At 39.0% G+C, this 25,357-nt stretch overlaps 1 protein-coding gene across 4 annotated transcripts; it reads left to right on the top strand.

Moving 5' to 3' along the window:
* Positions 1-1,504: 1,504 nt before the first annotated feature.
* On the top strand, positions 1,505-25,230 carry LOC125238594. 4 transcript variants are annotated; one of them, XM_048145946.1, is made up of 5 exons: positions 1,505-1,957; positions 3,605-4,010; positions 22,106-22,201; positions 23,259-23,411; positions 24,376-25,230. In XM_048145946.1, exons 1-5 carry the CDS (start codon positions 1,601-1,603, stop codon positions 24,957-24,959), a joined length of 1,596 nt encoding a protein of 531 aa, XP_048001903.1. In that variant the 5' UTR covers positions 1,505-1,600; the 3' UTR covers positions 24,960-25,230. The 4 variants fall into 4 exon arrangements, with proteins under 4 accessions (XP_048001903.1, XP_048001904.1, XP_048001906.1 ...); XM_048145947.1 differs by lacking the exon at positions 22,106-22,201; XM_048145949.1 differs by lacking the exons at positions 1,505-1,957; positions 3,605-4,010 and adding an exon at positions 21,085-21,281.
* The last annotated feature ends 127 nt before the right edge of the window (positions 25,231-25,357 follow it).

Raw genomic sequence — 25,357 nt, 5'->3', positions numbered from 1 at the left:
GAGCTTACCGTGGACCTCAGTCAATCTGTGTAAGAATGTTCTATAATATTATTTATTTATGAAGACGATTGGCCGCTAAGCCGTACATTTATCAAAATTGCCGCCTCTTTTAGTGCCAAGATTTGGTTGACCGTCTACATGTAAATTATAGTGATGTTTGTGTGTGTGTGTTATTATTATTAAAAATAGTCGTAAATTATACTGAGCACTCATCTCATTAGCATAAAGCATTAAGCTAGGAACATACTACGCGGACGTCCGTCGTAAATCGACCGCGGACGGGGATCTGGACAATGAATATACATTTAACCGTGCAAACTATCGGTCGACGGACGTGGACGTGGCCTTGAGCGCATGGACGTCCGATCGAAATCTGGCTCGCTGGATGTTTTGTTCCGTGCACACTGATCGGTCGCGGTCGCGTTACGTGTGCGCATTAGAGAGGGGCACTCTGCCAGGATGTGCAGGGGCGTTTCATCAGACTCTAGACAGAATCTGCACCGCCCGTTTACACGTTTCCCGATAGTGTGCATGTGCTTGTTCAGGTGGCAATGCCCTGTGAGCACCCTCACTAGGTTGCGCAGTTGGTTCCTTGACAGCGCTAAGGCATTTGAGGATGCCTTTTTGCTGTAGGCTCTGATGAGAGCCGTGGAATGGTTCATGCCTGGCGTGTTCCTCCGAGCTGAATGGTTTTGTATAACAGGTTGTAACTGACAGGTTGCATACAAATCTTTTTTAAGATTATGAATTTTGAAGACTGTCTGTGGCGTGCCTAAAAGTTGTCAAATTACTGTCCTGGGTGAGACTGGCACTCACGGTCTTTGGATGATGGCATCATTTACTTTTGCAGAGGTTTCTGCTTGTTGAAAATTAACTAAAGTGTTCATTATTTTGTTTTCTCCCACATATTGAATAGGACTGTAATACATATATAACAAAATGTACAAAAACACATCTAACTTTATGACTTTGAATAATAAATAACTATTGTAAATAATATTTACACATTTTGTTTTATTGTTTAATATAAAGATTCCTTTTCGGTGAAGCAAAACACCGTGAGGAAACCGGACTAACTCCAATAAGGCCTAGTTACCCTTCGGGTTGGATGGCCAGATGGCAGTCGCTTTCGTAAAAACTAGTGCCTACGCCAAATCTTGGGATTAGTTGTCAGGGCGGACTCCAGACTCCCATGAGCCGTGGCAAATGCCGGGATAACGCAAAGAGGATGATAAAGATTCCAGAGTATCCAGTAGGAAAACGTAACATTTTCCAACCGTTGTTGAGCGGTCACCTGGCGTCCGTACAAACCCATGTTCGTTACTGAAAAACGGCTGAATAAAAAAAATACATATTATGCTCGAATGTTTATTGCCTTAGAGGAAATTTGAATAAAGCGCCTTTAAAAAAAAACAATGTAATGTTTCTGAACGAAATATTTACATTATCTGTGGTATTAATCAATGTCAGAATAGAATGTCATGTCGAGTTCGATACGTTTGCATTGTCGCGTCGTTGTTTTATTTTGATTTTTAAGAGATAACTAGCTGTATCATTGAAATTTATTCGTTTACGAGCAAGGTATTATAACGTCATAAAAATGTCGAACGATATATTACCAGAAAAGTCAAAAGGAAGGTATATGACAACATACGAAAACTTTATTACTTGGCAAAAAGAAAAGAACATAACTTCGTTCAATGAGAAAGTGTTGTTGTTGTATTTTGAAGAAATCTCGTCAAAATACAAACCTACATCTTTGTGGGCGATTTATTCAATGCTGAAAAGCGGTTTGAAACGCAGCCATAGAGTTAATATCGAGGAATATTATCAACTCGGCGCGTATTTAAAGAAGCTATCAAAAGGATATGTTAGTAAAAAAATGAAAGTGCTATCTATTCAGAATGTTGAGAAGTTTATAAATGAAGCTCCTGATGATAGATATCTTGCTATCAAGGTAAGCTTGAAATTCCAAGTAGTTAGGCCATAGTGGTAGTTCAGACGTTACAAACTTTCTTTGTACAATTTTTTTATCCTCTTTATTTATTTTTCTTCTTAAGTTAGGCTTTTTTATAATATGATTGAATACAAAATATATAAACACATAAAAAACCTACCCTGGAGTGCCGTCAGCAACGGGGCAGGGCCCAAGCTGCTGGTTAGGGCTGCAGAGAGAGGAATATGATTGAATACAAAATATATAAACACATAAAAAACCTACCCTAAGGTGCCGTCAGCAACGGGGCAGGGCCCAAGCTGCTGGTTAGGGCTGCAGAGAGAGGAACTGTCGGACTATCCGCGCCGTGTCCAAGATCATCGCCTTCTGCACCTGGCCCTTGTTCTAGCGAGAGTCTCTTATTTTTTTTATTATTATTATAAAAGGGCTTATTGGCAACAGACTAGCCATAGCCAAAGATGTGGAGTGAGCTCGCCCAGAAGATTCCTGTTCACCCTCGATTTGAAGGTTGCCAGGAATACACTTTATGCAGCAAAATAGGAAATTCGTAACTCTTGTCAATTTAAAACACCCACTTCAATTGTTTAATTTTTTTTTTATTCCCAATAAGTTTATTTCCTTCGACATTTTGGATTTGTATAACTATGGACTTTGACTATTAAAAAATAAATAAAATAAAATAAAAATCATTTATTTCGGACCACAAAATCCATACAAGGTTAATACTTAAACCTAATACTACCACTATGTTAATTTCCTTAGTGCCTAATTACTATACATATACTATTTTTCAAAATTGGCTAGGGAGAGGTGCAGGTTCGACCAGTGTTGCATATAGCGACTATCAAGCCGGCCCGCTATCGCACCCAGGATACCGTTGCTGCTGCCAAACACTCTGCTACGCGTTGCTGCGGCACGCTTTCTTAATGTGGCATAGAAACCGTCTACTTGAGCGTCCGCAAACATACCAGACGCGCTACAGAAGCGTGGCAGCCGCAACAGCACCCTGAAGGCGTTGTTATACTGGACCCGTAGAGCACTGATCGAGCTTTGCGAATAGTTAGCCCATAGGCTGCAAGTATACAGAGAAGTACAATAGGCTCTAAAAAGCGTTATTTTCACCTGCGCTGTGCATCCTCTGAACCTATGTGCTATCATATTCGCCCTTATCGCCAGCGCCCTACGCTCCCTATCTATGTCTGCGTCATCACATGTCTAATACATTTTATTAAACGAAAATAGCTTCTACAGTATACAAATCAAAATACAAATACACTATAATTTAAATTGATCACCACTCATTTCAAACTTCCTGTTTTCCGCACTTTTATCATAACATACTGTTTCATTTATCTTAGTAGGGATAACTATGGCATAATGGCTGGGTGAATCAACTTTTTCTTGCCTGTTATTGCCCTGGTTACGGTCCCCTGAGTCACACTGGTTTTATGCAAAATTATGCTACTTAAACTATCCAAACATGCATTTTTCTGGTGTTAACAAGCCCTTTCCTTAGTTTGCCACCTACAAACATGGACTACTTGCATGCTTGCATAATTTTGCATAAAACCAGCGTGACTCAGGGGACCGTAACCATGGCAATAACAGGCAGGAAAAAGTATATATAATTCTTGCTCTTGTCTACAGGTAGCTCTAATCCTTGGAATCAACGGAGGCCTCCGATGTAAAGAGCTATCGAACCTCCAAACAAATCACATAGAAAACCACGGAGAAGTATTTGTCATAAAAATACCTGAGAGCAAAGAGTTTGTAATAAAAGGGAAATATTATAAAATAATGAAAAAATATCAAGACTTACGTATAGCTTCGGCATCGACTAACCGATTTTTCCAAGCATATAGAAATGGTAAATGCCGAGCAAATGTTATTGGGAAAAATAGATTTGGTATAATGCCTAAGGAGATAGCGGAGTTTTTGAAGTTGCCGGATCCTAAGTCTTATACGGGGCATACACTGTGTACTGTCTCGCGGGTGCCTGATGATAGGGCTTCAGTTAAAGCTGAACGGCGCATGGGAGACACTCCTATTAATGGTAAGAATACATATAATAGGCAAGACCTAATTAGTCTGCCAATTTAGACAAAAGAATTATAGACACGTATTTTCTCTTTTTTCTCGTAAACGAAAAATGACGACGGTACCACAGTATAAGGAGCTTTGACAACTAATCCCAAGTTTTGGCGTAGGCACTAGTTTTTACGAAAGCGACTGCCCTCTGACCTTTCAACCCGAAGGGTAAACAGACCTTATTGGAATTAGTCCGGTTTCCTCACGATGTTTTCCTTCACCGAAAAGCGACTGGCAAATATCAAATGACATTTCACACGTACATTTCGAAAAAGTCATTGGTGCGAGCGCGAGCCGGGGTTCGAACCCGCGACCTCCGGACCAAAGTCGCACGTACTTACCGGTAGGCCACCAGCGCTTAACGATATTTAAAGGATATTGTAAGAAATTTTGATTTCTGAGTAAATTTTACGAGTGCCCATCAGGAGGTTTCTTAATGGTGAAAATGATAAAATAAATAAATAAATATTATAGGACATTCTTACAAAGATTGACTGAGGCCCACGGTAAGCTCAAGAAGGCTTGTGCTGTGGGTACTCAGGCAACGATATATCTATCTATCTATCTATATATATAAAAATGAAATGCGTTTGTTAGTTACCTATAAACTCGAGAACGGCTGGACCGATTTACGTAATTTTGGTATTGAAATGTTTGTATTAGACCGCAGAAGGTTTAGACAGTTTAAAAACACGTAAATATTGTGATGATAATTAGAAAACAGTGATTCTTTTTTCCCATACAAATTGTTCCTACCTGACATACCTGACAACTTGACAATGACGTGACGTTAATGACAGGTGCGTTCCAAACTTACATTAATGACGGATGTGTTCCAAACGCATTGTGATTTTATTAATCTTGGCAAAATAATGTGAAAATTAGTAATTATTCCGTTAAAGAAATAAGGAATGGCAAAATAATGTGAAAATTAGTAATTATTCCGTTAAAAAAATAAGGAATGGCAAAATAATGTGAAAATTAGTAATTATTCCGTTATAGAAATAAGAAATAATACTAAATCGGAACGCACACGTCTGTTACAGCTATTTTAAGTAGTCTATGAAGTTGTCATTGTCAAATTGCTTGCCAGATTTATAAATTTTCTCTAATAGCTGTAACAGACGGTTAGATTTGGTTCGGGCCGGACCGGTCGGATTTGGTCCGCGTGCTCTACAGACGGCCGGATATGGTTCGGAGCGAATTAAATCCGCTGTCCGACTCGAACCAAATCTGACAGTTTGTTACAGCTATTAATTTTATACTTCACAAAAGTAGTGATGAACCGGTACCATCGCAAATAAATAATTACATTCGCTCCGTGCAAAACTTAGGCGAAGGAAACCGAAACGATCACAATCCTCAAGATCTCTACACACATGGCGATCGGTTGCTCGATTAGAGTGAGATAGATATTAGTTGTACCAATACTCGTTAAGTGTGTCGATTCTTGCTTGTACGTAGCCTTTCGTAATGCGTGTTTTTCCTTGCTTTTTGAAGTTTATTCCTATCTTCCGTATTAAGTCGTAAGTAGTTTCTTGTTCCGATACGTATGTATCCATTTTGTAGGTTATGTAGTAAAATCTTGCGACGAAATATCTAGAATCTTCGGTCTTGTTCTTCGAAAACACGAAATGTTCGGAAATTCACACTTTTTCTTCCAATTATTACGAATCGCGATGTATTTTCACTACTTTATGTCCATTGTTTACACTGATGCGCGGATCGTTTTTTACGAAAATATGACGAAATTGTTGGAGGTTGTGATTTATGATAAACTCCATAGACCAATTGTCTGTCAAAGCAAGCCACTATTTATTATTTTTTTTCTTTATGTCATTCTTGTTCAATCATTCTATGTAAATAAACGTATACAATATTTCGATCCACTTAATATACTTTATTATGGTAGCAGATCACGGAGTATTTATATGAATTTACAAGATATATTCTAAATGAGTGAAAGAAAATAAATTACGTCCATAACGTAAATAAATTTTCAAAAATAAGTTCGCTAATTTCAAATTTTCAAAACAAATTCTATCAAGAACCGTCATTATGTCAACTTCCACAACAACGTGTAAAATTGATATTGGTCGATTAGAAGGTAAAGAAAATTGGACGACATGGAAATGCAAGGTACTGTTACTGCTAGAGTTTGCATTATCCGGCGGATTTTTAATATTCGAATAATTCGGATAATACAATTTTTATTATTCGAATATTCGAATAATTCGGATAATTTCGGATAATTTATTAAATGGAACAAAATTAATGTTACAGGTGCGTATAAGCGTGGAATTGATAACGGCTGAGATAGATGAGCGCCATAATGCGAAATTTACCTACATTTTTATTTATTTTTTGCATAAATCAGCAAACTGTAGAAATTAAAACACACCTTGCTCTCTATCTTTAGTTCTATGATTAAAATCTTGCAATCAGATGGTGAGCTGTCGATATAAGACAGTTAGTAGTAGTGATTAGTTAGGTGTTAGATATAACGAGAAGTTTTTCTTACAACACCTTTACCTTGGAAATGGATGGTAGAGAGGATGGCTTGTGTAGAGTGGAACGTTAGACAACATCATTGGATATGATGATGGTTATAGGCGTTGTCATATTATCCGTTCCGATATCGGATATAGGAAAGATGTCAAAGGCAAAAATCAAAGATGGCGCCTTGAATGATTTCGAGAATGTATAGGAGTCGGTCCTTCGCTCGATCGGATCGGATACTCATCTTAAATCTGCGGGGCCCTTCCGGATACACTTCGACCCATCGGGATCTTTTGTGCAATTACCCCCTTAGATCTTAAGATCCTTCAGCTATTCAGGAGCTTCTCGACCATCTCCACGTATCGGATGATGAGGCTCATGGGTAGCTCTCTGATGTCCTTTGGTACTAGGTAGCCTGCTCCAAAGATCTTCATTCTTTGTCTGGCGAGGGCGTGACATTCACACATTAGATGTCTGACGGTCTCTTCCTCTTCGCCGCACATGCGACAATCTGTGTAGTCAGCGTGTCCCATCTTGGCCAACATTCCTTTGATCCCGTAATGGCCTGTGAACACCCCCGTTATAATTTGGAGTTGTCTTTTGCCTAGCTTTCCTAGCTTTTTGCTCCATCCAGATTCTACCCTCCGCATAAAGAGCTTTGAATGCTTCAGACCTACCAGGGCATCCCACTCTTTTTGGTGATTAGCCTTTGTATGGTCCGTCATAGCCGTTTTAATGGTTCCTTGTGACGTTGTCTTCAGACCTGGCCTTGGCAAGTTCATCAGCATTTTCATTGCCAATGAAGCCTTCGTGCCCCGGTATCCATACCAGTCGCACCTTGTTTTGCCTTCCAAGCTTGTTAAGAGCTTGGATGCCGTTTAATACCAGTCAAGAGTCACCTCTGGGCGATGTGAAGGCTTTGAGTGCCGCCTGACTGTCGCTGAGTATATAGATATTCTTTCCTTGGGTTTGTCTAACTATATTCTTATGTAAAAAGGTAATTATTGCATATGTCTCGGCTTAAAAGACAGTGGCATAATTGCCCATGCTGATACTACCACTGTAGTCACTAGTCATTTGCACAAATGCCTACGCCCGTACCAGATGCCATCTTGGACCGGATCGGATACTTAATATAAAAAGTTGAAAACTCTTTTCGTAATAGGCTCTAAACAAAAGCGTCCTGGTTAGGGTCTTAGAATAGGAATGAGCAACTGAGCACAGGTACTCGTTCAAAACAGAATAACCAAAAAAAGAGAAGACCAATTAGTCGAAGACACTTCCTATCCGGGTGTGGATCATTTTAGACCTTAGTTGCACAGTGGCTGGTACCAAAGTACCAATGGAAGGGGAGAGGTGATAAATAAGTAAGTACGTAACAAATTCTTTATTGTACCACCAACATAAAATATACAAGACATAAAATTTAAAAAAATGAAGAAGGAGGAGGTACAAAGGCGAACTTATTTAAATATTCAAATCCAAAACGCCTCAAATTGCTCGGCAGCGATTTGATGGGTTTTAGTTTCCAAGCTGATCAGTAGGTCGACTAAGATTTCAAAGTATAAGTAGTAATTAGACCGATTTTTGTATATGTATGAATGTAACTAAGGACTTAAAAGGAAAATACCTTATATTTCTTAGTGAAGTGGAGGGAATTCTGGCGTACTAAATTGCCATGGAACTGATAACAGCTAAATTCGGAGTGAGGCGCTAAATTTCAATTTCAAAAAAACAAGGGACCAAGGGAAGGGAAGTTGAAGATAAATAGGTGTTAACTTGTTAGCAATAACATTGTCCGTATTAAGAATTGATCGAAATTGGTTTCAGTGACGTCTATCTATTAAATATATTACTTATAAATAAAAAATAATGTTTATAGAAACTATCCGTTTATCCGGATAATTTCACTTGGATTATTCGAATATTTTCGGATAAAAATATTGGCGGATATTCGAATAATTCGGATATTCGAATATCCGGATTGCAAACCCTAGTTACTGCTAAGAGGTACTCCTGGAGGCCTAGATGCTATCAACGGCAATCTAAAGCCACCGACTCAGCCAGTCTCAACAGCATCCGCCGATGTCATGGCAACTTATAAAGATGCTCTACAAGAATATAACAAGACGGATAGTGCAGCTATGCTTATTTTAATGGCTAATATGTCTGACGTTACTCTACAAAAAGTCATGAGATTAACCAGTGCTAAACAAATTTGGGATGAGCTTCACACCCTATTTGACGGCACGTCAGAAGATAAAAGCTATAATTTGTGCTACAGCTTCTTCAGCTATCGCAAGGATCCCCTTCATGACATGTCAATGCACATATCTAAGCTTAAAAACATATGGCATGAACTCAAGGTCGAACTTCAAAAGGATAAGCATGAACTTCCTGACATCTTACTTATTTGCAAGATTCTTGAAACGCTCCCCGATGACAGTTACTTCCCGTTCAAGTCAAGCTGGATGCTTATGTCTAAAAAGGATCGTAACATTGACAATTTGACAGCTCAAATATGCAGTTACGAAAGATCTTTGACAAGTAAAGAATCGGAAACATCTGAAGCACAAGCACTAGTGTCACTGCATTCCGCACGTAATAAAGCTAAGAAGAAATGCGGGTATTGTAAAATTCTTGGACACAATGTCAAACAATGTCACAAATGGATTTCGAATGGAAAACCTCCAAAAGTTGAACCATCGAATACCAAGACTGTTAATACAAACTTGAACCTTACTCTAATGCAAGTAGAGGTCAACGGGACAGTCACAAATCTAGTAGATCCTGAGAATTGGTATGTCGACAATGGAGCTACAAGTCACGTAACCTGTCGAAGTGATGTATTCTCCAGCTTTCAACATTTCAATCATGATCAAACGGTTACATCTGCCAATGGATCTAAAAACAAAGCAATTGGAAAAGGAACAGTTGAATTATTAGCAAAAGTCCATGGTCATCAAGAACGAATCCAACTATGTGATGTCTGGTACGTCCCTGAAATTAAACGAAACCTATTTTCTGTACTTGCTGCTCAAGATAAACTTGATAACAGTGTCTTTACATCTGAAAGAGAATCCTGTCAACTGATACATGATGGAAGAGTTAAATTGATTGGATCACGAATCAAAAATGGAGGTCTCTACAAACTAAATGTTACTGTAACGAATCAAAATCCAGAATTGAACGTGGTGTCAACAGAAAACACTTTACAACTATATCACGAGAGATTTGCTCATCAGAACAAAAGACATGTTAAACAAGTGATTGAAAAGGAACTTGGCATTAAAGTTAAACTTGATTCAGAATTATGCACTGGATGCATCTACGGAAAAGCACACAGACATAAATTTGGAACAAGACAACAAGCTAATGCACCAGGTGAGATTATACATACCGACGTATGTGGCCCTTTTCCAAATTCATTCACAAATTTGCGCTATTTTGTATTGTTTAAGGACGGCTACAGCAAATATCGTCATGTTTACTTCATCAAGCATAAGTCAGAAGTTAAAGACAAACTCGTGCAGATGATCAACGAAACGAAGACTATTGGCCATACCATAAAAACAATACTTAGCGACAATGGCGGTGAATTTAAAAATGAAGCAGTTGAGAAAATTCTTCAATCTCATGGTATTAAACACCGATTGACAATGCCTTACACAGCTGAGCAGAATGGATCCAGTGAAAGAGAAAATCGCACTCTTATAGAAGCTGCTCGCGCCATGATGCACGCTCACGAGGAACTCCCACTTGCCTGTTGGTCAGAGCTCGTCAATACGGCTGCTTATATCTTAAACAGAACCGGACCAACCTCACAAGAAGGAAAATCACCATTTGAACTCTGGTTTGGAAAGAAACCTGCAATAAAACATTTGAGAGTCATTGGAACAGAATGTTTTGCTCACGTTCCTAAACAGAAGCGAACAAAAATGTCCAGAAAAGCCCAAAAATGTATATTGATTGGGTACGAAGGTGATGATGGCTATCGGTTACTTGGTTTTAACAAAAATAAAGAACCAACACTTATCAGGTCGAGAGATGTAACCTTTAACGAATCTATAATCAGATCTGTTGGATTAGAATCAGATGCTCCTAATGCAAATGATCAAGAACCCACTACTGAAATAGAAATCCATTTCCCAACGGCAGAGGAAAATCATCCAATCTTTGATGCAAGGGAGGATATAGAGCAAGAGGACGAAGTATCTTCTGATATGCCTCAAATCTCAGATGATTTACCATGTCAACAAGAGGAAGATCCTGTAGAAAGGTATGATACTCCTGAACCTGATGGATGTCGAGTTAACTACTCTGATGATCATGAAGATCATGAAGAAAATGATGATCATGATGAAATTCCTCAAACGAGAGTTCTCAGAGATAGATCGAAACTAAACCCTCCAGTTCGATATGACGATTTTATCATGTCAGCTATAGTTGAAGATTTAGATGAGCCCAAAACTTACAAAGAAGCCATGAAGAGTCCTCAAAAAGCTGAATGGATAAAAGCTATGGAAAGCGAGGTTAAATCCTTAAACTTAAACAAGACTTGGATTCTTGTAGACCAACCTAAAGATCGAAAACTAATCTCTTGTAAATGGGTCTTCAAAAAGAAAACCAATGCAGATGGAAGTCTTGATAAGTATAAAGCCCGACTCGTAGCGAGAGGCTTTACGCAAGAAAAAGGATTAGACTACGACGAGACCTTTAGTCCTGTTGCTAGAATGGCAACTATACGCTCAATTCTTAGCATTGCAGCGAATGAAAGACTTTCCCTCACGCAATTCGATGTAGCTACAGCTTTCTTAAATGGTTCGATAAGTGAAGATATCTACATGAACCAACCAGAAGGTTACAATGATGGCACTAATCGAGTATGTAAATTAAAGAAAAGTTTATATGGTCTCAAACAAGCACCGAGATGCTGGAACAAATGTATTGTTGATTACTTGAAATCAATCGGATTTAAGCAATGCGACATGGACCCATGTTTGTTTATTCGGAACAGGAATGGAAACAAAATCATAATGGGACTATATGTTGATGATGGCTTGATCGCCTCTACTAATCAGAAGGAATCTGATAAATTCTTAACTGAGTTGAAAAGAAGGTTCAAGATTACAACAAAACCAGCGTCATATTTCCTTGGTTTAGAAATTAGAACCGAAAAGGATGGTTCCATAAAGGTTTCACAAAAACACTATGTAAACAAACTTCTAGAAAGGTTTGGAATGAGTGATTGCAAGCCTGTAAGCACTCCTATTATAAAGGAAGCACAGCTAGATACGGAGAAAGACAACGATGTCAAATTCCCTTACAGAGAAGCTGTTGGTGCACTGGCGTACCTAATGACCGGAACCAGACCAGACATTTCATATGCCATAAGTGTTGTTTCCAGAACACTAGCGAATCCATCTCATGAAGATGTCCTGAGAGTAAAACGCATTTTCCGTTATCTAAAAGGAACTATTGATTCGGCTATTGTATATAAGAAAGAACATAAACCCGGAGTGTTAGAATGCTATAGTGACTCTGATCACGGCGGTGATTTCACTACTGGACGCTCCACTTCAGGCATACTTTGCTTATACTCAGCAGGTGCAATATCCTGGGCGAGTCGAAGACAGACATCAGTCGCGATTTCGAGCACAGAAGCTGAGATAGTCGCAGCAAGCGAAGCGGCCCGAGAGATAGTCTGGCTTCAACGACTATTTAAGGAAATTACCACCTTGAGTGAGATTCCTACACTGCAAATAGATAATGATGCAGCTATAAAACTGGCTCAGAACCCTGAACTTCATAGAAGAACGAAGCATATTGCCATAAGGCACTTTTATGTCAGAGAGCTAGTCACTTCAAATGAATTGAATGTGAAGTATGTTCCATCAGAATACCAATGTGCGGACATACTTACAAAGCCGGTATTTAAGCCAAGAATGGCATTAATTTGTGGCTTGATTGGTTTAGCATACAACCTATAGAAGTTTACCAAAAAGGGAGGATGTTGGAGGTTGTGATTTATGATAAACTCCATAGACCAATTGTCTGTCAAAGCAAGCCACTATTTATTATTTTTTTCTTTATGTCATTCTTGTTCAATCATTCTATGTAAATAAACGTATACAATATTTCGATCCACTTAATATACTTTATTAAAGTACTTTATTAAAGTATATTAAGTGGATCGAAATATTGTATACGTTTATTTACATAGAATGATTGAACAAGAATGACATAAAGAAAAAAATAATAAATAGTGGCTTGCTTTGACAGACAATTGGTCTATTGGTTTATGTCATTCTTGTTGTAAATAAACGTATACAATATTTCGATCCACTTAATATACTTTATTAAAGTATATTAAGTGGATCGAAATATTGTATACGTTTATTTACATAGAATGATTGAACAAGAATGACATAAAGAAAAAAAATAATAAATAGTGGCTTGCTTTGACAGACAATTGGTCTATGGAGTTTATCATAAATCACAACCTCCAACATCCTCCCTTTTTGGTAAACTTCTATAGGTTGTATGCTAAACCAATCAAGCCACAAATTAATGCCATTCTTGGCTTAAATACCGGCTTTGTAAGTATGTCCGCACATTGGTATTCTGATGGAACATACTTCACATTCAATTCATTTGAAGTGACTAGCTCTCTGACATAAAAGTGCCTTATGGCAATATGCTTCGTTCTTCTATGAAGTTCAGGGTTCTGAGCCAGTTTTATAGCTGCATCATTATCTATTTGCAGTGTAGGAATCTCACTCAAGGTGGTAATTTCCTTAAATAGTCGTTGAAGCCAGACTATCTCTCGGGCCGCTTCGCTTGCTGCGACTATCTCAGCTTCTGTGCTCGAAATCGCGACTGATGTCTGTCTTCGACTCGCCCAGGATATTGCACCTGCTGAGTATAAGCAAAGTATGCCTGAAGTGGAGCGTCCAGTAGTGAAATCACCGCCGTGATCAGAGTCACTATAGCATTCTAACACTCCGGGTTTATGTTCTTTCTTATATACAATAGCCGAATCAATAGTTCCTTTTAGATAACGGAAAATGCGTTTTACTCTCAGGACATCTTCATGAGATGGATTCGCTAGTGTTCTGGAAACAACACTTATGGCATATGAAATGTCTGGTCTGGTTCCGGTCATTAGGTACGCCAGTGCACCAACAGCTTCTCTGTAAGGGAATTTGACATCGTTGTCTTTCTCCGTATCTAGCTGTGCTTCCTTTATAATAGGAGTGCTTACAGGCTTGCAATCACTCATTCCAAACCTTTCTAGAAGTTTGTTTACATAGTGTTTTTGTGAAACCTTTATGGAACCATCCTTTTCGGTTCTAATTTCTAAACCAAGGAAATATGACGCTGGTTTTGTTGTAATCTTGAACCTTCTTTTCAACTCAGTTAAGAATTTATCAGATTCCTTCTGATTAGTAGAGGCGATCAAGCCATCATCAACATATAGTCCCATTATGATTTTGTTTCCATTCCTGTTCCGAATAAACAAACATGGGTCCATGTCGCATTGCTTAAATCCGATTGATTTCAAGTAATCAACAATACATTTGTTCCAGCATCTCGGTGCTTGTTTGAGACCATATAAACTTTTCTTTAATTTACATACTCGATTAGTGCCATCATTGTAACCTTCTGGTTGGTTCATGTAGATATCTTCACTTATCGAACCATTTAAGAAAGCTGTAGCTACATCGAATTGCGTGAGGGAAAGTCTTTCATTCGCTGCAATGCTAAGAATTGAGCGTATAGTTGCCATTCTAGCAACAGGACTAAAGGTCTCGTCGTAGTCTAATCCTTTTTCTTGCGTAAAGCCTCTCGCTACGAGTCGGGCTTTATACTTATCAAGACTTCCATCTGCATTGGTTTTCTTTTTGAAGACCCATTTACAAGAGATTAGTTTTCGATCTTTAGGTTGGTCTACAAGAATCCAAGTCTTGTTTAAGTTTAAGGATTTAACCTCGCTTTCCATAGCTTTTATCCATTCAGCTTTTTGAGGACTCTTCATGGCTTCTTTGTAAGTTTTGGGCTCATCTAAATCTTCAACTATAGCTGACATGATAAAATCGTCATATCGAACTGGAGGGTTTAGTTTCGATCTATCTCTGAGAACTCTCGTTTGAGGAATTTCATCATGATCATCATTTTCTTCATGATCTTCATGATCATCAGAGTAGTTAACTCGACATCCATCAGGTTCAGGAGTATCATACCTTTCTACAGGATCTTCCTCTTGTTGACATGGTAAATCATCTGAGATTTGAGGCATATCAGAAGATACTTCGTCCTCTTGCTCTATATCCTCCCTTGCATCAAAGATTGGATGATTTTCCTCTGCCGTTGGGAAATGGATTTCTATTTCAGTAGTGGGTTCTTGATCATTTGCATTAGGAGCATCTGATTCTAATCCAACAGATCTGATTATAGATTCGTTAAAGGTTACATCTCTCGACCTGATAAGTGTTGGTTCTTTATTTTTGTTAAAACCAAGTAACCGATAGCCATCATCACCTTCGTACCCAATCAATATACATTTTTGGGCTTTTCTGGACATTTTTGTTCGCTTCTGTTTAGGAACGTGAGCAAAACATTCTGTTCCAATGACTCTCAAATGTTTTATTGCAGGTTTCTTTCCAAACCAGAGTTCAAATGGTGATTTTCCTTCTTGTGAGGTTGGTCCGGTTCTGTTTAAGATATAAGCAGCCGTATTGACGAGCTCTGACCAACAGGCAAGTGGGAGTTCCTCGTGAGCGTGCATCATGGCGCGAGCAGCTTCTATAAGAGTGCGATTTTCTCTTTCACTGGATCCATTCTGCTCAGCTGTGTAAGGCATTGTCAATCGGTGTTTAATACCATGAGATTGAAGAATTTTCTCAACTGCTTCATTTTTAAATTCACCGCCATTGTCGCTAAGTATTGTTTTTATGGTATGGCCAATAGTCTTCGTTTCGTTGATCATCTGCACGAGTTTGTCTTTAACTTCTGACTTATGCTTGATGAAGTAAACATGACGATATTTGCTGTAGCCGTCCTTAAACAATACAAAATAGCGCAAATTTGTGAATGAATTTGGAAAAGGGCCACATACGTCGGTATGTATAATCTCACCTGGTGCATTAGCTTGTTGTCTTGTTCCAAATTTATGTCTGTGTGCTTTTCCGTAGATGCATCCAGTGCATAATTCTGAATCAAGTTTAACTTTAATGCCAAGTTCCTTTTCAATCACTTGTTTAACATGTCTTTTGTTCTGATGAGCAAATCTCTCGTGATATAGTTGTAAAGTGTTTTCTGTTGACACCACGTTCAATTCTGGATTTTGATTCGATACAGTAACATTTAGTTTGTAGAGACCTCCATTTTTGATTCGTGATCCAATCAATTTAACTCTTCCATCATGTATCAGTTGACAGGATTCTCTTTCAGATGTAAAGACACTGTTATCAAGTTTATCTTGAGCAGCAAGTACAGAAAATAGGTTTCGTTTAATTTCAGGGACGTACCAGACATCACATAGTTGGATTCGTTCTTGATGACCATGGACTTTTGCTAATAATTCAACTGTTCCTTTTCCAATTGCTTTGTTTTTAGATCCATTGGCAGATGTAACCGTTTGATCATGATTGAAATGTTGAAAGCTGGAGAATACATCACTTCGACAGGTTACGTGACTTGTAGCTCCATTGTCGACATACCAATTCTCAGGATCTACTAGATTTGTGACTGTCCCGTTGACCTCTACTTGCATTAGAGTAAGGTTCAAGTTTGTATTAACAGTCTTGGTATTCGATGGTTCAACTTTTGGAGGTTTTCCATCCGAAATCCATTTGTGACATTGTTTGACATTGTGTCCAAGAATTTTACAATACCCGCATTTCTTCTTAGCTTTATTACGTGCGGAATGCAGTGACACTAGTGCTTGTGCTTCAGATGTTTCCGATTCTTTACTTGTCAAAGATCTTTCGTAACTGCATATTTGAGCTGTCAAATTGTCAATGTTACGATCCTTTTTAGACATAAGCATCCAGCTTGACTTGAACGGGAAGTAACTGTCATCGGGGAGCGTTTCAAGAATCTTGCAAATAAGTAAGATGTCAGGAAGTTCATGCTTATCCTTTTGAAGTTCGACCTTGAGTTCATGCCATATGTTTTTAAGCTTAGATATGTGCATTGACATGTCATGAAGGGGATCCTTGCGATAGCTGAAGAAGCTGTAGCACAAATTATAGCTTTTATCTTCTGACGTGCCGTCAAATAGGGTGTGAAGCTCATCCCAAATTTGTTTAGCACTGGTTAATCTCATGACTTTTTGTAGAGTAACGTCAGACATATTAGCCATTAAAATAAGCATAGCTGCACTATCCGTCTTGTTATATTCTTGTAGAGCATCTTTATAAGTTGCCATGACATCGGCGGATGCTGTTGAGACTGGCTGAGTCGGTGGCTTTAGATTGCCGTTGATAGCATCTAGGCCTCCAGGAGTACCTCTTAGCAGTAACAGTACCTTGCATTTCCATGTCGTCCAATTTTCTTTACCTTCTAATCGACCAATATCAATTTTACACGTTGTTGTGGAAGTTGACATAATGACGGTTCTTGATAGAATTTGTTTTGAAAATTTGAAATTAGCGAACTTATTTTTGAAAATTTATTTACGTTATGGACGTAATTTATTTTCTTTCACTCATTTAGAATATATCTTGTAAATTCATATAAATACTCCGTGATCTGCTACCATAATAAAGTATATTAAGTGGATCGAAATATTGTATACGTTTATTTACATAGAATGATTGAACAAGAATGACATAAAGAAAAAAATAATAAATAGTGGCTTGCTTTGACAGACAATTGGTCTATGGAGTTTATCATAAATCACAACCTCCAACACTTGACAATGACGTGACGTTAATGACAGGTGCGTTCCAAACTTACATTAATGACGGATGTGTTCCAAACGCATTGTGATTTTATTAATCTTGGCAAAATAATGTGAAAATTAGTAATTATTCCGTTAAAGAAATAAGGAATGGCAAAATAATGTGAAAATTAGTAATTATTCCGTTAAAAAAATAAGGAATGGCAAAATAATGTGAAAATTAGTCATTATTCCGTTAAAGAAATAAGAAATAATACTAAATCGGAACGCACACGTCTGTTACAGCTATTTTAAGTAGTCTATGAAGTTGTCATTGTCAAATTGCTTGCCAGATTTATAAATTTTCTCTAATAGCTGTAACAGACGGTTAGATTTGGTTCGGGCCGGACCGGTCGGATTTGGTCCGCGTGCTCTACAGACGGCCGGATATGGTTCGGAGCGAATTAAATCCGCTGTCCGACTCGAACCAAATCTGACAGTTTGTTACAGCTATTAATTTTATACTTCACAAAAGTAGTGATGAACCGGTACCATCGCAAATAAATAATTACATTCGCTCCGTGCAAAACTTAGGCGAAGGAAACCGAAACGATCACAATCCTCAAGATCTCTACACACATGGCGATCGGTTGCTCGATTAGAGTGAGATAGAGCGATAGAGTGAGGCAATACATGTTTGTCCTTCTCTACCTATTGCTCCATCTCACTCTAATCGTGCAACAAGTAGTTGATTAGGTGGATGTCACACTGGCTCCGATTCGCATCGCACAACCGGAGCCAGTGTATCATCCACCTTAATATGTAGCGTAGCGGCCAGGTAATGCGGCTAAAAAATATTGCTTGAAATGAAATGAATGAGAATGAGCTGTCATAACAGAAAAAATCTGTTAGACGTTGTCACTGTTATTGCTGTGATTCGTATTTTGAGATAAAATAAATTGTTAGACGTTGTCAACTGTTATTGCTGTGATTTGTATTTTGAGATAAAATAAATTATTACATTCGCTCCGTGCAAAACTTAGGCGAAGGAAACCGAAACGATCACAATCCTCAAGATCTCTACACACATGGCGATCGGTTGCTCGATTAGAGTGAGATAGAGCGATAGAGTGAGGCAATACATGTTTGTCCTTCTCTACCTATTGCTCCATCTCACTCTAATCGTGCAACAAGTAGTTGATTAGGTGGATGTCACACTGGCTCCGATTCGCATCGCACAACCGGAGCCAGTGTATCATCCACCTTAATATGTAGCGGCCAGCACGGGAAGCATGGTCGTGCGATAGACGATAAAATAGCAGGCCGTCCCTATCGCACTATTTGTAAGCACTATCGCACTATCACAGCTATTTTAAGTAGTCTATGCTTTATTGGTCTATAGTCTATGCTTGATTGGTCTATAGTCTGTGCTGTTTAGTATTTTAATTGTAAACTGTAAGAAATAATACTAAATCGGAAGGAACGCACACGTCTTGCAAATTTCACTTGATTTTGTGTGAAAATTGTTTTGTGGCTATGCCAAAGAAAAAACCAGATTTAGGTCGTCGAAGTAACACAAATGTTCAAAGAGCAAGCCAGCGTGCTAATCGCAGCGATGACCAACGAGAGGCAGCTAAAGGTGCGTTTAAACGGCGCGCGATAACGCGAGCCGAGCCTGGCTCGGCTCGTGATCCGGCGCGCCACGCGCCGTTTAAACAGCTACGCTCGGCGCGGCTCGGCTCGGCTCGGCAAAGTTCGCGCGATCCATCACTTGTCGGTTTTTTCGACACGGATCAAAGGCGCGCGCGCCATCTTCGGCTCGGCTCGTGTTAATACGCGCCGTCTAAACAGATGGTACAAAGCGCGCGACAACGGAAGTCGAGTTTTAAGTTTTTTATCGGCGTTTTTATGTGTTCGAATTATGGAGTGGAGCAATGATATGATTCAAAGCTTTATTAAATTATATTATATGATTATGTTAACACTTTCTTTATCTTTAAAACTTGAGGAATCACTGACTAAAGCCGAGCAATCTTATTACTGTAAGGCCCTTCAACGAACTTCAAAAAATCATTGGCCAGGTTAAATCTGATTATGGTGGCGTTGAAATAGGCGTTCCGCAGGGATCTTCACTTGCTAATTTGTGTTTCCTAATTCAGGTTAATGACCTCCCTAACGCCGTCTGCGGAGACATGTATATTTTCGCGGACGATGCATGCAACATTATCACGGCTAACACAGTGCAGCAGCTGGAAGCCTTCCTCAGGTCCGACATGGATAGACTGCTCGGCTGGTTCCGCGTAAACGGTTTAGTGTTAAACTTAACCAAAACACAAATCCTCCACATTAACCTTGGTGGGAGACCTCCCGACCCGCTTAACATTGTCATTAATGGCACTACACTACCACAGATACAACACAGCAAATTTTTAGGCATCACACTGGATTCCGGTCTCAAATGGGACGCTCACATAGATAATTTATGTGGTAAACTATCTGGTGCATGCTATGCCTTGGGTCGACTATCCCGAGTCCTACCCTCCAAAGAACTCCGTTCGTGTTACTACTCACTTTTTCACTCAGTTATGTGTTACGGTTTAGAATTATGGGCTACGGCAGCCGAATGGCGACGCGTCTTCATTCTGCAAAAGCGAGCTGTCCGCATTATATCTTCCGTTCCACTTCGTACTCCGGCTCAAAACCTATTCAAAAAGTACAATATTCTCACACTGCCTTCTCAGTACATTTACGACGTGGCAAAGCACGTCAATGAAAATTTGGACTCTTACCCGTTCAAAAAAATCACTCGCACCAGACAGGGCTCGAGAAATCAACTCCAAACTCATACTACCAAACTGACTAAGTCGTCTAAAATCATGTCTCACATAGGACCTAGAGTCTTCAACAAACTACCAGCAGAAATAAAAAATGCAGGCAGTACCCACCAATTTTTAAAAAAGTTAAGAAGGTGGCTCTTAGAGTACTCCTTCTATGACATAAAAGATTTCTTTGACCTACCAAATAACTTATATTAGAATAAAATAATAATTATGTATAAAATCAAATTAACAAATCTAAATGACATATCATATGTAATATAATCAATGAATGCATCTTTCAATTAAATATTCGAAATTATAACTAGACTGAAATTGTAATAATCTTAATTTAATTGCTGTTAAATAATTTTATTGATGAACGTGTAATATTTATAATATCATCATTAATAAAATGTCTATGTCTATGTCTATGAAGAGGAACCATCAATATGGAACCCAAAACATCTAGGGCACAAAAATCGCAACAATGTCCACGATGCGTGGACACGAATCCACCATCGTCTTTCTTTTTGTAGTAAATGTTCACTACCGAGCAAAATAACAGTAGCTGCTGCTGCAGCAAGGCGTTTTTGTTTATTCATATTGCAGAACGGACAAGCGGACGGCGCTTCAACAGCGCGATGTGCCGCCACGCTGCGCGAGCAGGCTCGCGTTCGTATCTACACGGACGGCTTGGCTCGCGTAGGATCGTGCTACCTCGCGCCGTGTAAACGCACAGGCTCGCGTTCGTATTGAGCCGAGCCGCATCTACACGGACGGCTCGGCTCGCGTAAGATCGTGCTAACACGCGCCGTTTAAACGCACCTTTATGAAAACAGCCGCATTAGTATGTCACAATTGCGTTCGCGACGTACTAATAATGAAGCGGATAGACGAAGAATGCAACAACACGATGCTCATCAATTACAACGACAGCGAGAACGACGCAATGCAATGGACCGATCACGTAGACTCGATGCTCCTGTGGTCCTGGAACGCGCAGCATTCCACTACCAACCGGAAATAGATTACGGTGCCGACAAATCGGTAACAATTGGAGAAATGACAAGCATCTGTCGTTATTGTAAGGCTATAAAATACATTGGTGAACCTGATGGACTATGTTGTGCCAATGGAAAAGTAAAGCTGCCCCAATTACTCCCGCCTCCAGAGCCATTGAATTCATTAGTTTTGGGGACCAATAATGACTCCCGTGCAGGTAATGCGGCTAAAAAATATTGCTTAAAATGAAATGAATGAGAATGAGCTGTCATAACAGAAAAAAAATCTGTTAGACGTTGTCAACTGTTATTGCTGTGATTTGTATTTTGAGATAAAATAAAAATAGTATATTTTTAGGGTTCCGTAGTCAACTAGGAACCCTTATAGTTTCGCCATGTCTGTCTGTCCGTTCCGAAAATCCGTCTCTCGTGTCTGTCTGTCGAATCCGTTAATCGAAATGTTAACTTCGTTAATTAACGATTAACGGATTAACGAGTTAATGCCCAGCTATGGGTATGTGTATATTAAATAGGTACGCTATAATGTAATTAATGAACTAGCTACTTAATTGTGTCAAGTAAAAATGGTCACTTCTTTGCCTTGCCCCATGTTTTGCGCCTCCAAGTATAAGGCGATACGAAGTACGCCGGGCAGCTAGTATAATATATAAATACTTATATACATAGAAAACATCCATGACTCAGGAACAAATATCTGTGCTCATCACACTAATAAATGCCCTTACCGGGATTCGAACCCGGGACCGCGGCGCAGCAGGCAGGGTCACTACCGACTGCGCCAGACCGGTCGTTAAAATTGCAAACGGGGACTTTAAATAGTTAACTGTGGTTTCAGAGACTCCGAAGGCTATAAGTACTATCAGTACTGTCCCACGGGTGCCTGGTGACAAGACCTCGGATAAAGCTGGGGCAGGCGACACCCCTGTTAATGGTAAGAATGCATACATGTAACCACTGTGTACTTGTCTTTACTTACTCTTTCATCGCTAGGTCTGTACTTCTGTACTGTGTTGTGAATTGTCAATGTTATACATTCCTGTCCTGGGGTCCTGGATTTGATTCCGGGTAAGGGCATTTATTTGTGTGATGAGCACAGATAATTGTTCCTGAGTCATGGATGTTTTCTATGTATCATCATCCTCCTTGCGTTATCCCGGCATTTGCCACGGCTCATGGGTGCCTGGGGTCCGCTTTGACAACAGACTAATCCCACTAGTTTTTACGAAAGCGACTGCCATCTGACCTTACCCGAAGGGTAACTAAACCTTATTGGAATTAGTCCGGTTTCCTCACGATGTTTTCCTTCACCGAAAAACTCATTGGTGCGAGCCGGGGTTCGAACCCGCGACCTCCGAAACGAAAGTCGCACTTACTTACCGCTAGGCTACCACCGATGTTTTTTATTAGAGATGTACCGACTATTGATTTGGCCGACTAGGCCGACTACCGACTAGTCGGCGCTTGGGTGGCCGATTAGCCGGCTAGTCGGCCAGAGCATAATTTTCTACTAAATTCATCAGAATTTTGGAATTACATTTTTGGGCCTACGTTCGCGCTTGAAATCTTTTTTACAAGTTCAATTTTTCAAAGGTCTATGAGAATATTTACACATTTTCTATTTTTAACAACCAGTTTGGCTTAGTGGGTAGGTTAGTGATCCTGCCTATGACGCCCGGTAGCCCTAGGTAGGACGTTTATTTTTGTGATGATCACAGATATTTTTGTTCTTTTGACTAACCAAGGTATAACGAATCGGTACATTTTTGTACTATTTTTCTATGACTTATAAAGTGCCGACTAATCGGCCTGTTTTGCCGACTAGTCGCCGACTACAAATGTGGCCGGATAGTCGGCTTTCCCGACTAGTGGGAAAAGGCAATTCGTAACTCGTGTCGATTTAAAATACTCCTTTCGGCCGTGTTTTAATTTATGGAACATGTATCGTAATCTACTATTTATGTGACAGGCTTTTCATTTCGTTTTTACAGATTCAATCTCCAGAAAGCGACCACGTCCAGAGCCTCCAGCGCCCAGAGATCAGTGTCGTTTCTGCGGAGACTTCAAGAAATGCTCCCCGGTTGTTCAGAAGCCCTACCTCATGGGAAAGACGACAACGCTGACGCTCAACCATTTACGAGCTGGTACGTATTAATAAATACTTGTAATTAGAGATGGGCCGAATATTCGGTAAATATTCGGTATTCGGCATATTCGGCAAGTTTTTCAATGTTCGTATTCGACCGAATAGTTCGGCTATATTGCCGAATATTTACCGAATAAACAAAGTAAATAAATAGCGTAAGTTTTTTCGTAATTCATCGGATAATGACATCCTATATCAGCATTCTAAGAAACCACCAAAGGGAGTTAAAAATGCGTTAAAATATAAGTACCTACAATAATTAATTATGTTAGAAATTAAAATAACGTAGCTTAAGAAACAAAACCAAAATTTTCTTATGCACTAAATTATAGGAATATTAAGAGCCTTAGTATCCATTACTTACCAATCATTGAAAAGTTTTTAAATCTAATCCAGGATTTAAAATATGGCGGAACCGAATATTCGGCCGAATGTTCGGTTCGGTAACAGCTGAACCGAATGTTCGGCCGAATATTCGTATTCGGCAAAGTCCGTATTCGGCCCATCTCTACTTGTAATAAAATAAAATAAATTTAATTAAAAAAAGAACGAATTCATCATAAATGAAATATCTGTGTGTATTGACAACCGGCCTGGCCTAGCGCATAGTGACCCTGCCTGCTAAGCCGCGGTCCTGGGTTTGAATCCTGGTAAGGGCATTTATTTCTGTGATGAGACTGATGAGCACAAATATTTTTTCCTGAGTCATGGATGTTTCCTATGTATATATGTATTTATTTATTTATATAAGTATGTATATCGCCGCCTAACACCCATAGTACAATCTTTGCTTAGTTTGAGGTTAGGTTGATCTGTGTAAGGTGTCCCCCAATATTAATTATTATTATTATTTACTATATATTGTTGTCTGAGTAACCGCAACACGAGATTTCTTGAGCTTACCATGGTACTCACTCAATCTGTGCAAAAATGTCCTATAATATTTATGTCTCTATTTTCAGAAGTGGACTTTAGCGTAGACTCTCTCCCGACAACCATTTGCAGCGACTGCGACACCAAACTACTAGAAATTTTCCAATTCATCAAACTAGTCAACACTGCCCAGTTCTCACTTGTCACCGTTTGCCCGAACAATGCTACAGGTGCTGCAAGTTTGGACCAAAACCACAGTGTGTTTGAACACATAGAATTTGATACTCAAATAGTTAAAACTGAGGTTGAGTCGGATGATTCAAATGAAAGTATTGGTGAAGATTCAATAACACTTAGTGAAATGATATATTTGAGGGACACACATAAAAGAAAAGAGGTTGATAGTAAACATAATAAGAAAGTCAAAAGAGATAAAGTAAAAATACAAGATACTGATGAGATAGATGATGTAAAAAGTGCAGTTATTGATGATTATGATGGGAATAGTGAAGATAGTGAGTTAACACAGGAAGATAATAGTGAAGATAGTGACACAGGGACTGAAGTGAAAACTTGTGAGTTCAATTTTGCAAACATTGCTTCTGATTATGACAGAAAGACGAATTTTTGTGATGTGAATAACCAAAATTCTAGTGGTGAAGACAGTGACTAGAATAAATGAAATAAGATGTTTTTAATAGCTACAGTTATTAATGTTTTCTGGTAATAAGCCTTCACAGTTCATTGTAAGTATAGTTCATTTCTCCATTTATTTTATATTTCATTTCAATTACTACAGTTAAAAATTGTACAAAAAGTATATAGCACTGCCTGGCAAAAAAAGTACAAAATAAAAGGGGCACACTGTCTATGTAAACCGTTTTACAATTAGACTTAAAAATAAAAATTTTGAAAAACCCCCGACCGCGACCTAGTGGACCGATTTTCATGAAACATGGCTAAGAACACTCCCGACTAACACAGCTTTCAAATAAAAAAAACTAAATCGAAATCGGTTCATCCGTTCGGGAGCTACGATGCCACAGACAGACACACACACAGACAGACAAA

The sequence above is a fragment of the Leguminivora glycinivorella genome, chromosome 24 (assembly GCF_023078275.1).
Source record: "Leguminivora glycinivorella isolate SPB_JAAS2020 chromosome 24, LegGlyc_1.1, whole genome shotgun sequence".
NCBI classification, from domain to species: domain Eukaryota; kingdom Metazoa; phylum Arthropoda; class Insecta; order Lepidoptera; family Tortricidae; genus Leguminivora; species Leguminivora glycinivorella.
The sequence above is the reverse complement of the archived record's forward strand: the minus strand, read 5'-3'. Positions and strand labels throughout refer to the sequence as shown.